We start from the raw sequence: 15,294 nt of genomic DNA, 5'->3' as shown, positions 1-15,294 counted from the left end.
ATGTTATGGCTGATCGGTGTAGATTCATTTATTATACTAAATCTGAAAACTGGTGCGACGGGACTGATTGACTGTGTGGAATAAAAACAACTTTATTTAGCATGCTACTAATTTCAGCCTGAAGTGAAAGCGCGAAGTGAAAGAACTCTGTTCTTAAGTGAAATCAGCTTGTGTTTGGTCTCTCCCGCCCTCCCCCTCTTCTTTCTTCCACATGGTACCTTCCTGGTGGCGTCAGCGCCAAAACGAACATGGCGCTGTCGTGTCCACGTGGTCTGGATCTCCGGGTTTATTTTGGTCCTTGATTTTCTTTTTCATCATGCGGCAAAAGAGCTTTATCTGCTCTTTTCCAGACTGCCAGGCGGCATACGACAAACAGTGGAAACTAGAGGCTCATCTGTGTAAACACACCGGTGTGGTGAGTTTCAGAAAGTCTCATTTACAAGTGATGTAAACCTTTAAATGTCTTATAGAGGGAAAAACCTAAATTACCGCTTTAATATGATGAACAGCGATGCGATATGATGGCGATATCTGAGATATATTTCTGTAGCACCACGATCCGTATGATAGATGCGATTTAAAGAGTCCATGCACCACGTTTTTGTTGTATATTATTAAGTTTCCTGGGGTCCTACGGAGCTCTGCTGGTGCCATTCCATATAAACAAGAATAATGCATGGCCACGACTTAGTAAGGCATAGGAACAAGAGAAGTAAGTTGTAGCGACGAGATCATGGTCTATTAAGCTGTGGTAATAGCTTAATTATCTCATTCCCATGCCTTTCTAAGTTGTGGCTGTGCTGTAGGATCTCATTCCCATGCCTTACTAAATAGTGGCCACGGCTTCATTATCTTGTTCCCATGCCTTACTGAGTTGTGGCCTTGCATTGTTTTTACTTATGCCAGATATCACAAGGGCTCTGTTGGGTCACTTGTAACACTTGTGTGGTTTTCTGTACCAAGAAATGGTCATATTTACAATTTGTCTTTTACAAGACCTTTTCAAACTTCTCTGTACCTCTTGGCCTGTTTTTTGTTACTGTACCTTTAAGAGCAATATGCAAATGAGCTGTGTCCTGAGCTGTGTCCTGAGCTGTGTCCTGAGCTGTGTCCTGAGCTGTGTCCTGAGCTGTGTCCTGGCTGGCCTGTATTGCAAGGAATCTGGGCTGAAATACTCCTAAGTACTTAAAGATGAATTGTCAGGACCGAAATACTGTAGGCTCAGTATACAAATGTGTTCTTGTGACATCACAAAAGCAATGAGTTCAAAATGTAGCAATGCAGTTTCTATACATGTGAACCGTAAAGTCTCGGCTTTTGAAGGTTATGTTTTGAAACTTTGTGAAAACCCTCCATAAACCCCTTTCATTAAAACAAAGAGAAGTTCCGGTTTGCATAATATTGGCCCTTTAATGTCCAATGTGATTGATACGTTTTCAGCAATATTCCTGACATAACTGATAGGATTTCTCAATTATGTTGATTGATATATTATGATTCATAGACCCTTCAAATGAGTGTGTAAGCTGAGCAGTTTTCAGATTTACACTCAAAATAAGAGATTTGGTCGTTTTTATATTATTCTGTTCCAAGCATACAGCTGACATGATGCTGTTACACTTAATATAATACAGTTGATAAATCCAGCCAAAAAAAAATCAACAAAGGTTTTTCACTTCTGTTTAAATTCTCAATAAACTAGAGCAAACTCGGGTTGAGCTACTCATCCTCTCAGACTCGTAGCGCTGAGTCGTCTTCTCGTAGTGGAAGGATGGACAGAAACACCTGTGGATGTTTTCAGATCTGAAGCAGCTTGATTTCCTCCTCTCTTCCAGGTGCTTGTTAGGGGCCTCATTTTCTCTGTAGCTCTAAATGATTTTGGAAATAAATGTTTTTTTCACTTTGTTTCATTGGCTTTTTCTTGCAAGGTGGATTATTTTATATCTGATCTCCTCAGAAATACCCCTTAAAAATCACAACTTGTACCTGATGGCTGTTTCAGCTGTAAATTAAATAGGAGGTCTCAGACCTGACAGACAAATGGTCTCAGACCTTTGCACAGCACTGTATATGTTGTAACAACATCTCTCTCTTTTTTTTTTTTTTGCAGAGGCCATTTGAGTGCCAGTATGAGGGCTGCAGTAAATCTTTCTGCACTAAATCACATCTTGCACGTCATGAGCTCACACATAGTGGCCAGAGACCCTTCAAGTAAGTGGCTGAGCTGATTTAAAGGTTTTCAGATTTTAAACCATTGTTTAAAATCATAATAAACAATAAATCAGCGCAATTTATTATTATTATTATTATTATTATTATTATTATTTTGACATTGAGCGAACATTTCCGCTCTGTTCAATAATATTTAATTGTGAATTGAAGCTAAATGGCAGTAAACATTAATATTGTTGCTCTGTCTTGTGTCTGCAGGTGCACTGAAGAAGGATGCTCTCAAGCTTTCACCACTAACTCCAACCTGAAGAAACACATTTCACGGAAACACAGACTACAAGTGAAACAGTACATTGTGAGTTTATTACTGCACATTTATGAGTAAAGCATTTTTAGGATTTCCCTGCTTGGCTTGCACAGTCCTAAAATTGTGGATATACTTCTTTTGGTAATGCAGTGTGTAGCTTCAAGTTAAAATTGCACTGCTATGCAGTTGACACATAGATTTACCTTAGCACTAAATCTACTGAAACCCCACCTCTCACTCACTTAGAAAGCTAGAAATGATCAGAAAGTAAAAGCTAGAGGAAGCACAAAGTCTTCATGTTGAACAGTGATGAAACAGAACTCACTCTTATAAGATCGAAATCAACCCTCACCAAATATAGCTCTCTCTCTCTCGCTCTCTCTCTCGCTCTCTCTCTCGCTCTCTCTCTCGCTCTCTCTCTCGCGCTCTCTCTCTCTCTCTCTCTCTCTCGCGCGCACGCGCTCTCTCTCGCGCGCTCTCGTGCTCTCTCTCTCTCGCGCTCTCTCGCGCTCACTCTCTCGCGCTTGCTCTCCAGTGACAATGTAACTGTGTGTCCTTCCACCCGATAGGAAATCTGGGCATCTTCTTTAACTTAACTCTTCCATTCAGTGCACACACAAACTCTTTAATTAAAAGTTCTTTTTTACACCTCAGTTACATTGCAAAAAATTTGACCATCTCTCTCTTTATCCAAAGTCAAACTTTATTCAGAGTGGCACCCTTGTACTACACACACACACACACACACACACACACACACACACACACACACACACACACACACATATATATATATATATATATATATATATATATATATATATATATATATATACAGAACAATCTCCATTTTTGTAATTTTTCAATTTTGGACATTTTCAGAATACATGTGTGTAGATTTCATGATGGATGGACCAAATGAAGCAGCCCAAAATGGCTTGGTAAAAAGTCTGGTTCCACTGACTTACATTAAAAAATAAGTTATGTTTTTTCAGTCTCCTGTAAAGTTACCATTTTGGAGATATGAGATTTTGTCTCGACAGCGGCGATATACATGTTTGATATATACATGCGTGATTCGATTTCAGGCCCACATCCTACCATTTAGTTTTTTTTTTCACCTTTGATTTTCTCTTTATCATTTTTATAAGACCCCTTTCACCTCTGTTCCTCTTATAATTTGGTTTATGTACGTCATCTTAAAGAAACAGGCTGTTTTAGTTAAAATGTTACATTTCATTGTTTGCTGTTTTTGCACATTGCAAAGCTGTACAGTTGTAAGCAGTTGTAGAGTCATGCTTGTGTATAGGTTCATGATGATATTGTATATCCCATCTCAACTGTTCAATGTGCTGTTTTATTCCGCTGTTTCACATCATTGTTTACACAGTGTTCGTTTGAGGGCTGTGGTAAAAGTTTCAAAAAGAACAACCGGCTGAAGACCCACGAATATACTCACAGCAATCTGCTTCCTTATGAGTAAGACATTTTATGATTTCTTTCCTAAATAAATCATATTTTCACAGCAGTAATTATACAAGAAAAACGATACATCTCACTTTCAGTGCATGTACTGATTATGGGAATGATTTCTCCTGTATAAACAATTCCTAGATGTTCTTATGAGGGCTGTGAGCGACGGTTCTCAATCCCCAGCAAACGCAAGCAACACGAGAAAGTGCACAAAGGTGAAGTATGACTGGTACTATTGACAAATTATATCACATTCCACTTTGTTGTTTATGACGGTTCTTTAGTACTTCAGCACTGAATGTACCATATACTATGCCAAAAAAGATTTAGACGACTAGCAGGGGTTGGCAACATGCTGCTCTTTTACTGCCCTGTTGTTGCTCCATAGCAGAAATAGATGTTTATGTAAAAATGAAATAATCCTCCTTTGCAGTAAAATAAAGCTCTGCTGATCATTCAAACACAGTTTTAACAATAATTGATTTTAAACGCTGGAGTTGATGTATATCTGCTAATTCACCCTTTAACCCTGAAGCTGGAGACTTATTTACATTTATAATGTTTTCTGATTCGTTATATCTACTACAAGAAACCGTAAAACACTGAAACATCGCGAAGCTGAAGTCTGTTTCTTGTTCAAAATCTCCCGTTCCACTTTAAACTGTGCAGCAGTTACATTCTGGCACCTCCAGCACCTTTTAAGGTGGAACAGAAAAATTCTAACATGAAGCGGACAAATGAGCTTCAGCATCGTAAAATTCAGCCTCATCATAGAGAAGAACCATTTCTGCATTCAAACGGTTAGTCTTCATAGTTCTAAACAGAACCATTGCCTTTACTAAAAAAGAAGAAACATTGTTAAGAACGTACTAAAAATTAAGTTGATTTGTATCATGAAAGTAAGAATCCTGATGTTAAATTATTGGCCACCCGTAATTATGAACACCCTATCGTCTGCCCAGGTTACCCCTGCGAGGCTGAAGGATGCTCATTTATTGGGAAGAACTGGACGGAGTTCACCAAGCACAGGAGACATCATCTAGGTAAGGGCTTTCAACAGATGTTGGTTGGTGTCCACACTCCAACCTACTAACTATATTTTCTAAGTTTGTATTGACTCCACACACCCCGTCTCGCCCTAGGCCTTTTATTTTATTGTTCTGTTTTAAAACATTAGGCTATGAAAAGATACAAATAAGTGCTTTTCACCTGGAAACACATATTTAAGATTCACAACTGGGCCTTAAAACCGCTGTTGTGGCTTTTGAGGGAAAATTTACATTGTACCTTGATGAGTGAGAAACCTTCATTTCTAACAGTGCAGAGGTGGGTAGTAACAAGAAATTTCTTGCACATGTACTTCAGTGAAATAGTAATGGGTTTGTACTGTCCTGGGTATGTTCAGATCATAATACGTCTACTCAGGTAGGTTCCTCAGGTGGGTTACCATTCAGATTTAGTTGCTAATTATTTTTAATTTCGTTTCTAAATGTGTAATTTCATTCTGTTTTGTTGGGGAGAACATCTGTGCTGCTCTGTGATTTAGTCACATCTCCGACGTCTGAGCTTTAACATTTTATTTTAGACTAAAACAATCCTAAAATAAAAGAATAGAGGTGTAAAGACTTCATTTTCTGTGTTGAAAGAGGTAGTAAGATGCTCCACTGCAGTTCTGTAAGTTACTCAGCACTTAATACATTTTTTTGGCCTGATACTTTTGTACTTCTACTCAAGCTGTTGTGGGAAGGTACTTTTACTGCAGTCATTATTTTACCCAAGTATTCATTTATTTATTAAATTATGCGCCAATTGAAAACTTATCTCACTCTGACTGGACCTCACGTGATGTGTGTTGTCATGCCTGTCATTTTGGATCTAATTACTTGCAGTGTTCGAGTAAACAGAGATTTTCCATCAGATGGTTGAGTAGAGTGAGCATGAACACCTCAGTCTTCATCTATAATTGGAATGTATTGAATCGGTTTGGCAAAAATCTTTGCATGTAAGCACAGCCACTGTTTCTGTGAGTAACTCATTTACCCACCTCTTCAGCCTACAGCAGTTTAGCCCCACCCATGCACAATAAAGTGCACTATAAAGTTCTAAGGAGTGTTGCTTTTTGAATTCAGGGCAGCCAATTAAAACAAAATTCATTTGCATGTGTTATATAGTCACAGTAATAAAAATAGCCTATTTAGATCTAGGGGATAAAGAAGTTGGAAAATGTATATGAATTATGACCAATCTTGGTTCATAAAACCACACAAATGTTAAACTTATGAATAAAATATAAGAAAATGTAAAATGGTCCCTTTTAACATCATGCTTACTGGTGGGCTATAAGCTTCCATTAGGTACATTAGCCTTGAGGTTCCAGTGCAAAACTAGACATTAAACACACCTTGGATAAACTACATTGAGAGTAAAACGGGAGAAACTGTGTTAATCTGATAGTATTTGATAACTGCCATGTGATGTCTGTTACAGTGCAGTGTGATCAGTGTAAGAAGATGTTCAATGCTCAGTGGAAGCTGAAGGAACACATGCGCGTGCACTCCGCGGAGCGGGTGGTGTTCCGCTGTCCGAAAGACAGCTGTCAGCGCTCCTACACCACCGCCTTCAACCTGCAGAGCCACATCCTTTCCTTCCACCAGGAAGAGCGCGCCTTCACCTGCACTCAACCCGGCTGCGGAAAGACATTCTGCATGAAGGTAATGGAGCGTTTCTCTTGTCTGAGACACCTACAGGTGTTGACGCACTTGGAATACCGGAGTCCGCACTCAGGACTTGCTCATTATCGCTGGTTTGCTTTCAAACATGGATCGATTGTGCACGTTCCATATGTCACCATTCTTCACACAGGTTTGCAGAATGTTTGGCTCTAGCTTTGTCTGTTGGCTGCTTTTCATTATTTTCCTTGGATGCAAACACTCAAGCAGCAAAGAACAGTGCTTGTTAGGTACATTAGGCATTTCATTTCCTCCGCTGTCCACAACAAAACTTTCTCCTCCATCACAAACCTAGAAAAGGAAAGCAACGCAATAAATTTACAAAATCAATAAGTTACAAAATCAACCAAATGCACGTCACACGCAGCAGATAGCTTCCACACTCGGTGGATCACACTAAAGTTCACTGGAACTGAAGGAGGACCAGAGATTGGTTCTCTGCACTGCTTCTGGGCTCGAAACCAGCTTTCACACATAACCACACATACCTAACTCGAACAGGTGGTCCTGGGTCCAGAGAAAGCTCTAGTGTGAAAACACCCTAATATTACTCCATGGGCTTCATTTCTGCAGGCCAGATTCAGGTGCAGCACCTTCCTGGTTGTATCCACCAACAACTTTAGTGGATCTGGCACCATGTGTCCATATTAAATATGTAAATGCAATGATCTGTAGAGATGGATCAAAAAATGACAATATTTTGGTCAACCAACTTGATGCACACATTTCTGTGCAGAAGCCAGAAAACATCCATCCAAACATCTTGTAAGCTGCTTATCCTTCTGCATTGCGGAGGGTGCTGGAGCCTATGCCAGTGTTCATTTGGTGCAAGGCAGGAAACACCATGAACAGGCTACCAGTCTGGATCAGCACTCCATTTTTGGGTACATAGTAACAGTAAAAGTTTAAAAAAAAAAAAAAAAAAAAAAACAAACAGGCAACTGTGTAACTGCTGCCATGACTGTCCATCCCTTATAAGATCTCTGGAACGCTGAACTAAACCACTGGTTTTGGTATATTAAGTATTCCTTGCATTGGATGCTGTTTTAGTTTTGGGAAACTCACATATGGCCGAACATTTCATTCTTTAGGATAATAAAAGAATCATGAGCACACTGTTTATTTTTTTCATTTATTGTATATTTTTAATTTTGAAAATAGCCTGAAATCTTTATTTTAGGAAAATTGAAGAAAAAAAATATCTTGACCTTCCTAATAAACTGTTTTATGTTTTTGCCCACAGCAAAGTTTACAGCGCCACAGTGTGGTACATGACCCTGAGAGGAAGAAACAGGTAATTCTTTTTATTTAATTTATTTATTATTTATTTACTTTTTATTTATTAAATTATTATAAGTTCCAGAATAAGCTAAAAGTTTCTGATATCTTATCGGTTTAAGCACTTGGTTGTAAAGGAGATTATTAACCGCATTGATAAAATCATTATTATTAAATACAAGCATTTTTGTTGGCAGTTTAAGAAGAAACCCCGTCCAAAACGATCTCTAGCATCTCGTCTGAGTGGCTACAATCCTTCAAGAAACCGTCCAGTGGAAGCCTCCAAGCCTGCTAAATCTACATGTGTAGCGACCAACCAATCAGAACAATTCAAAGAAAACAATGATCAAGTGGTGGGCTTATTGCAGCCTGTCAATGAGGACAGTCATGTTGATTCATCGGAATACACAGTGACCTCAACAAACCCACTCACATCTGCCAGTGCTGAAATCACCCAGTCATGGACACACAAGACTGAAGAGGCTGAAATAAGCCAATCAGAATCCCTCAACTCAGACAGTGTAATTACTCTCATATTAGAACCCCTTGTGTTGGACAGTCCAGCACACAGCCAGATGGAACCCAGTGAAATTGAGAATACAGTGACCATCCAGTCAGAACCCATTGACATAGAAAAAACAGAGACCATCCAGTCCGACTCTACTGAATTTGCGAATACAGTGATCAGCCAGTCAGAACCCATTATATTTGAGAATACAATTGTCAGCCAATCAGAACTCAGCAACTTTGAGAATACAGTGATTAGTCAGTCAGAACCAACTGAATTTGAGAAAACAGTGACCATCCAGTAGGAACCCACAGAATTTGAGAATTCTGTCATCAACCAATCAAAAGCCCACAAATCTGACAGCATATTCTAACCATTCTAACAGCCTGATAATCATGCAGTCAGATGCCAGTGTATCTACGAAGGTGGAGTCCACTCTGCCAGAGCCTTTTAGACTAGTATACACACTTGATGATGGTTCTTTTAGGGTTCTGTAGTAAAATGGTTCTATAAGGAGCCATTAACTCTCAAAGAATCCTTAGTATGATTAAAGGGTACTTCAGATTCAGAGAATCTTTACAGAACCTTTTTGAAAAGGTGTCTATATAGTATCAAAAGGGGTTCTTTGATTGTTCATGGTTCTATATAGAACTGTTTTCTTTATTAAAGTTCCTTTGAAGAACCAACATTTTTAAGAGTATACATTATCCAGGTCATATATTTCTGAAGATCGTCATGGTAACAACATCCAGGCCCTTATCACAGGCCGCCTGGTCACTGTGGAGACTAACGTCAGCAGGTGTTTCGAGTAAACTGTAGTAAATAAGAATATCTTGTTTACTTTTGGTCATCATGGATAGATGATGCTCATTTGAAGCTGACCTGAATGTAAACAGTTCCTCTAGAAATTCCTGAAATGCAGCTGCAGAATTCAGACATGAGCACAAACAAGTTTGCCACTGCATTTTAGATAATGGAGTTTAACCGTTCAGTAGTCACGCCAAAAAAAAAAAAAAAAAAAAAGAAAGAAATTCCTAAGAAACATTAATTTGATTTGAAATAAGGTAAAGATTGGATGGCCTATTTTTCTTTTTTTTGAGAAAAAATTTATTTACAAAACATCTAGAAAAAATGAGGCACCATTATGACACAATTTTCAATTAAAGTTGCGATGAACTTATGTATGAATTTAACTTTTTCATAGTTGTGTTAACTAAATAATTCAAACTCAAGTCTGTATGAAGATCTGTTTTATTATGTCATGATTTCACTGCTGCTGTGAGTCTTCTGACCGGTCAGGCTGGGAGGTAGACGCTGGTTTCTGTGGGCCAGGTTCTGGCTTGGAGGTTTTTGCTCCTTGTTTTTGCAGTTCTTTGCCAGACGGAGGACGCAGGATGCACATGGCGGCTCGTCCCTCACGTATAATTCTGGTTTTTGACACAAAACCCACAGGCACTGACATCTTCTCCACCATTTGGTCCAGAAGTGTATCCTGTGGTCACAGAAACAGCACATGCAAGTACAGTGGCAATCAACATCAAGCACTAAAGCATGAAATTTACTTCAGTTAAAATGTGCAGCAGTTTAATGAATTATCTAAGGAATAAAAAGAGGTGGGAAATAGTTTTCCTTCTGTCCAGTGACAACTGGGATAGGCTCCAGCATCCCCCAGCGACCCAAAAGGATAATCTTCTTACCAAAGCTGTATCACTGCTGCTGCCTCCTCCAGCCTTCAGAGTCAGCCTGATGTGATGTTTCTTGTCCAGCCAGTGTGCCACTTGCCTCAGTTTGGTGTCCAGGTCGTGCGGGGCAATGTCTGAGGACATGGTCAGTTCCTTCACCTGAACAGAGCCTGTGGATCAAATACAGATTGAGTGCTTAGCTAACGTGAAAACAAGTTAATGCATCCTCCACCAAGGACGTGAAAATATGGTGTTTTTCTGCACATCTTGGTGCACAATTTCTTTTTATTTGCTGACTCTTAACAAACTGGATATAAAATTAAATGTCATAACTTTGCATAGGCCATATTTTATGTTATTTTCCCCAAATGTTAAATTCTGCAAAGAAATAAATTATATAAAAAGTGCTTGTGATGTTAGTGTGACTATAACAATCAACATTAGTCAGTAGTGCACGGAACATACAGTACAGTTCAGTATTTGCATTTCAAGTGACAGTTTGGCAAAAAAACAACTTTTGATCACAAATGTAGTCAGACAGCCAAGATGTGCTTTTTCAAGTTTGCTTCTAAAGATCTAACTTTCTCAACACTATTGTAAGCCTATAACGTTTTGTGAGGGAGCTTATAGAGGTGGACATCTGGTTCCTATCACTACCACTGTGAACAATTCTGACTTAGGTTTTCCTAAAATGCAGCGTTTCACACCAAACTGCTCTGAATGTCTTCATTTACATTTTAATGACAGAATTAAGCAGAAATCTTGAAAAGCTATTGGAGTTCCCCTTTAAGAGTGAGTGATGCACACCTGCTGCCTTGGCTTTCTGTTTCTCCCTCAGTTTCATCTGCTCTTCGTGTATCTGTTTGCCGCTCATTAGCCGGAACACCGGAGGGTCAGAGTGTTCGTTTATAGGGACCATTTTCAGTCCTTTTTCATCCATCAGCCTCAAAGCATCTGCCCGGTGCATCACGCCCAAATCCCCGCCGTCCTCGCCCAGCAGCTGTAGGTGGCGCTGGTGAATCTTCCTGCCAACACTACCGATGGTGACTCGAGCTTTGGGGTCTTGTTTCTTCTTCTTCTTTTGGGGTTCACTCTCTTCGGTTTCCTCACTGCCCCCCACTGCTGTGGAGAATGGGTTCCACTGCTGGACAGTCATGCCCAGGTAGGCACTCAGGGGCTTGCAGGGTTGGGGTTTATGTGGAAGGAGAAGAGTAACTGGGCTGGTAGAGCGAACAGGATGGCAAGCACCCCTTGCTGCATGACACAAAACCAACCTGAGACAACCAAGAGTCATTCTGTGGAAGAGAGTGAGATACATTGTTATTACAGTGCCATTAGTAGGGCTGGGCAATATGACAACATATGTCGTTATTGTGATTATATCACAATACAATACAGTATGCCTTTCTGAACATATTCTGGATACCGTCAGAGCTTGCAGAATAATGACCAACTGCATACTTCATTGTAAAGAAAGCGGAATTAGTCCTATTTAACTGGATCAAGTGCATATCAACATTTAAAATACTGAATAAAAATTCTTGTGTTTATAGTGTTTGATAGTTTTAAAAATTAACACTACTGGTTCTTTATTTTGTTCCAACTGATCACATGTCTTGAAAAAAAAAATATTGTGACACACCGTGTATCGTGAAGTTTCTCAAAGTATCGCAATATCAGATTTTAGCAAAATCGTCCACCTAGTTATGATAGCATGGGCGATATGGCAAAAGTATAACACCATGATGCCTGAAGACGTTTTCATAATACATCAGGACTGCTTGATTATGGCAAAAATCATAATCACAATTACTTTAGTCAATATTGAAATCACACATTCAGCATGATTACTCATTGACTTTCGAAACATCATTTATTTACCTTATAAATCAAATAAATAAATGTCTTAACAGTAGATTTCTGGATGCCAAAATGTCAACTACGTGTTACTGTGCATTTGCTATACACTAGTTGTTGTTGTTGTTTCAGGTTCTCTGTAGTTAGTTGAAATCATATCTACATTAGGGGTGGGCAATATGGCAAAAATGTTACATCGTGATACTTTGACATTTCCGCAATATACAGCATGCATCACGATATGTTGTTATTCTGAAATGTAATAAGTTGGAACAAACTCCTCAACATAAAAGGCAACACAGCAGGTAGAACGGACAACAAATTTTCTTCCTAATGATAAACATCAATTTCTAATGAGATGGTTCTTGCTTTTTATTAACATTATGCATATTGTGTATAATCTACACACTTAAAAAGTTGGTTCTTCAAGGGTTCCTTAGTAAAGCAAATGGTTCTATATAGCAGTGACTTCTACACAGAACTAATACAGACCTAAATGGTTCTTAAGATTGATGAAGAATGTGTTGTAAGCATCAAAATGGGCTCTGCTAAAGTTATGAATGCTATGAAGTCAAGCTTGGAACAAAATAATCCTTTTGGGGACTATATGGAACCAATTCACCATGCCAAGAACCATCGAAGCATGCAAATGGTTCTATATGTAACTCGTGGTTGTAAGGAAGTCAGCTGTCTTTTTAAGCGTGTAGAAGCACTTTAGGAAGGGTGGAAATGTTAGGAATCTTCATAAGTGGGAATCGTTTGATTTCACCGTTCCTCTACTGACCTTGCAGACACGTATTTTTGTAGAGGTTGTGCAATTTAGGTTTTAATTGATCGTATTTTGATCCCAAACCGTCCTGCAGCGATCATAGCAACTGTCAGTACGAAGGAAGCAATGCAACAACAACGCAAAGCTGTCAGCTTCTTATTCACCAGTTTCTTGTAGGATTTTTTCCGTTCCACCTTAAATGGTGCAGTAAACGATGCAGACTCGAGCGCCAGAATGCAACTGCTGCACCATTTAAGGTGGAACGGTAAAATTCCAACAAGAAGCTTCAGACTCGTAACAACTCTGATTTACTTACGTGGGAGTTAAAAGCCCCACACACGGACGAGCGGGGTGTATTAATAATAACCTGCTGTCCGCTGCCTGAGAATAACGACCCCTGAAAACAAACAATAAACGACTTTACAGACATAAAACAACACGAAACATCGACCACGGGGGCCTTTTCAGGCCTGCAGCGGAAAAATGACGTCGCCTCAGAATGATGACGTTTACTCGCGTCGCTTCTTCTATTTGTAGTTTTTCTGTAAACTTTGAACTACAAATCGGTCGCCGCTGATTGAAGCAGTCATAAAACGACGGCGAATTGCATTGACATTCACAAAAATCATTTCACTGTTGTCACACAAGCCCATAGTAATAGATATAGAATGATATTAAAATCAAATGTGATAATAAGAATGCGAACAAAAATAATAATAGTACTGTCATAATAATACAATAATACTCGTCATGACGATCGTCATATTGCGAGTTTACCACATTTGTAAATATTTTAATTGAAAATTCATTTCCCTTTACTATAGGTATATTATTTATTTATATTGTTAATGTATGTACTATATTATATGTTATTGTTGCTGTATACTATACTATATACTGTTGTTGCTGTTGTTGTTTATCCAGTATAATTAATGGAATCCAGAAGTTCTTTATGTTTATTCCGTTTAAAGACGTGTGTTCAGGCGCAGCGCAGTCAGAAGGAACAGAGTGGATTTTCTCATGGAATTAGAAATGAAAATGGCAAACTGGCTAAGAAACGCGTTTAAACTGAATTCTTTTCGAATTAGGAGCGATTGTGAGCGGATAAAGAGATGAAGGGCTGCGGGGGAAGAATGAGAGCCGCTGTTAGAGAGAGACGCGCTCAGCTGTGCATAACTCGGGTTGACACAGTTTGACCCGGAACATGCGCGGGATTTTGTTTCACACCCGTATTCGGGCAAACAGTTCCTGCACTGCGGTCAATGAACGGCCTATACTCTTATACGAGCTTTTAGTACAAACAAATAAAGATTAGGAGTAGTATTACTAAATTGTAATGATAATAATAATAACAATAATTATAACAATAACAATAATAATTGTAATAGTAACAACAACAACTACAACAACAACAATAATAATAATAACAATTATTATTATTATTATCATTCTATTATAAAACATAGAATAATACTTTTAGTAGTAAAAGCAGAGGGTATAATGAAAATAATAATACTTTTAAGAATAATAACAACATTAGCAATGACGATGATTATTATTATTATTATTGTTTTATTTCTGAAATAATACTATTAGTAGTAATAGCAGAAGGCAGATGACAACAGCAGCAACAACAATAACATCATTAATAAAACTTTTTTATTATAAATTTAACCATTTAAATAAAACAATGACAATGATGATGATTATTTTTATTATTATAATAATTATTATTATTGTCATTATTATGATGCCTAAAATAATATTCTAAGAAATAATAGCAGAAGACATAATGACAACAACAACAACAACAACAATATTAATAATAATAATAATATAGTTATGACAATGAGGATGATGATGATGATAATGAGTTTCTTTTATACAATTCATGTAAAAGTACAATCATACTAGATTCCAATATTTTAGAGACATTAACTGGTGTATAACGACAGATCTTATAGAAATGAAGCTGCATTGCAAAATAAAATAAAATGAAATAACACAGAAATATGTGATGTGAGGTTTAGGAGACATTAAACAGGCTGCAGGTGTGTAACGATGTACTGTTGGAGCACTAAAGAGTAAATGAGAACAGTATTTTTAGTCATTTAATTTATGTATCAGTGTCTAAACTGCAAAAATATGAAGTATTAGCCAATCAGAGTGCAGGAAGGGGAAAAATTCCAGGCAGATCATAAAGCTGAATGACTTTTTTCTGCTGTTGTCCTGCACATTATATTCACAGACACCCTGCTGAGTGATACATTCATATTTATCAAAATTCAAAAACGTTTTCTTCCTATTAATTCTCTCATAATGTTCCTCGTGGCTTTGATCAGGAATTATTCCCAAAGGAGCTCTTCATTCGGGGCGAAAGGGAATGTAGCTCTATTCTCCAGAACGGCCCCTTTATCTGCTTAGTGTGTTTAGCTGCAGCTTAGTAATGGACAATAACGATGACTACTAGACAAAAGTCCTTTTCTGCGGCTCTCCTGAGGAAGCCACTCTTAAAGGCA

General features: G+C 38.3%; 2 protein-coding genes across 2 annotated transcripts; one reads left to right on the top strand and one right to left on the bottom strand.

Annotated features, from left to right (window-relative positions):
* The first annotated feature begins 220 nt into the window (after window positions 1-220).
* gtf3aa (general transcription factor IIIAa) lies at window positions 221-9,530 on the top strand. Its single transcript, XM_017702923.2, has 9 exons — window positions 221-415; window positions 2,111-2,211; window positions 2,431-2,527; window positions 3,870-3,958; window positions 4,094-4,167; window positions 4,915-4,995; window positions 6,440-6,663; window positions 7,925-7,975; window positions 8,157-9,530. Exons 1-9 carry the CDS (start codon window positions 317-319, stop codon window positions 8,769-8,771), a joined length of 1,431 nt encoding a protein of 476 aa, XP_017558412.1. The 5' UTR covers window positions 221-316; the 3' UTR covers window positions 8,772-9,530.
* A 170-nt stretch (window positions 9,531-9,700) lies between these two features.
* On the bottom strand, window positions 9,701-13,261 carry mtif3 (mitochondrial translational initiation factor 3). Its single transcript, XM_017702924.2, has 4 exons — window positions 13,092-13,261; window positions 10,957-11,444; window positions 10,165-10,319; window positions 9,701-9,959 (listed from the first exon to the last, which is right to left on the bottom strand). The coding sequence occupies exons 2-4, from the start codon at window positions 11,441-11,443 to the stop codon at window positions 9,735-9,737; spliced, it is 867 nt and encodes a 288-aa protein (XP_017558413.1). The 5' UTR covers window position 11,444; window positions 13,092-13,261; the 3' UTR covers window positions 9,701-9,734.
* Between the last annotated feature and the right edge of the window lie 2,033 nt (window positions 13,262-15,294).

The sequence above is a fragment of the Pygocentrus nattereri genome, chromosome 23, assembly GCF_015220715.1.
Source record: "Pygocentrus nattereri isolate fPygNat1 chromosome 23, fPygNat1.pri, whole genome shotgun sequence".
NCBI classification, from domain to species: Eukaryota; Metazoa; Chordata; class Actinopteri; order Characiformes; family Serrasalmidae; genus Pygocentrus; species Pygocentrus nattereri.
Note: the sequence above shows the minus strand (reverse complement) of the source record. Positions and strands in the feature narration are given on the sequence as shown.

Coding starts and splice junctions, on each gene's coding strand:
- mtif3 (XM_017702924.2), bottom strand. CDS start 11,443: ATGACTCTTGGTTGTCTCAGGTTGGTTTTGTGTCATGCAGCAAGGGGT. Junction 10,320..10,956: donor ACAGAAAGCCAAGGCAGCAG/GTGTGCATCACT, acceptor TTTGATCCACAG/GCTCTGTTCAGGTGAAGGAA. Junction 9,960..10,164: donor GCAGCAGTGATACAGCTTTG/GTAAGAAGATTA, acceptor CTGTGACCACAG/GATACACTTCTGGACCAAAT.
- gtf3aa (XM_017702923.2), top strand. CDS start 317: ATGCGGCAAAAGAGCTTTATCTGCTCTTTTCCAGACTGCCAGGCGGCA. Junction 4,996..6,439: donor GCACAGGAGACATCATCTAG/GTAAGGGCTTTC, acceptor TGTCTGTTACAG/TGCAGTGTGATCAGTGTAAG. Junction 6,664..7,924: donor GAAAGACATTCTGCATGAAG/GTAATGGAGCGT, acceptor TTTTGCCCACAG/CAAAGTTTACAGCGCCACAG.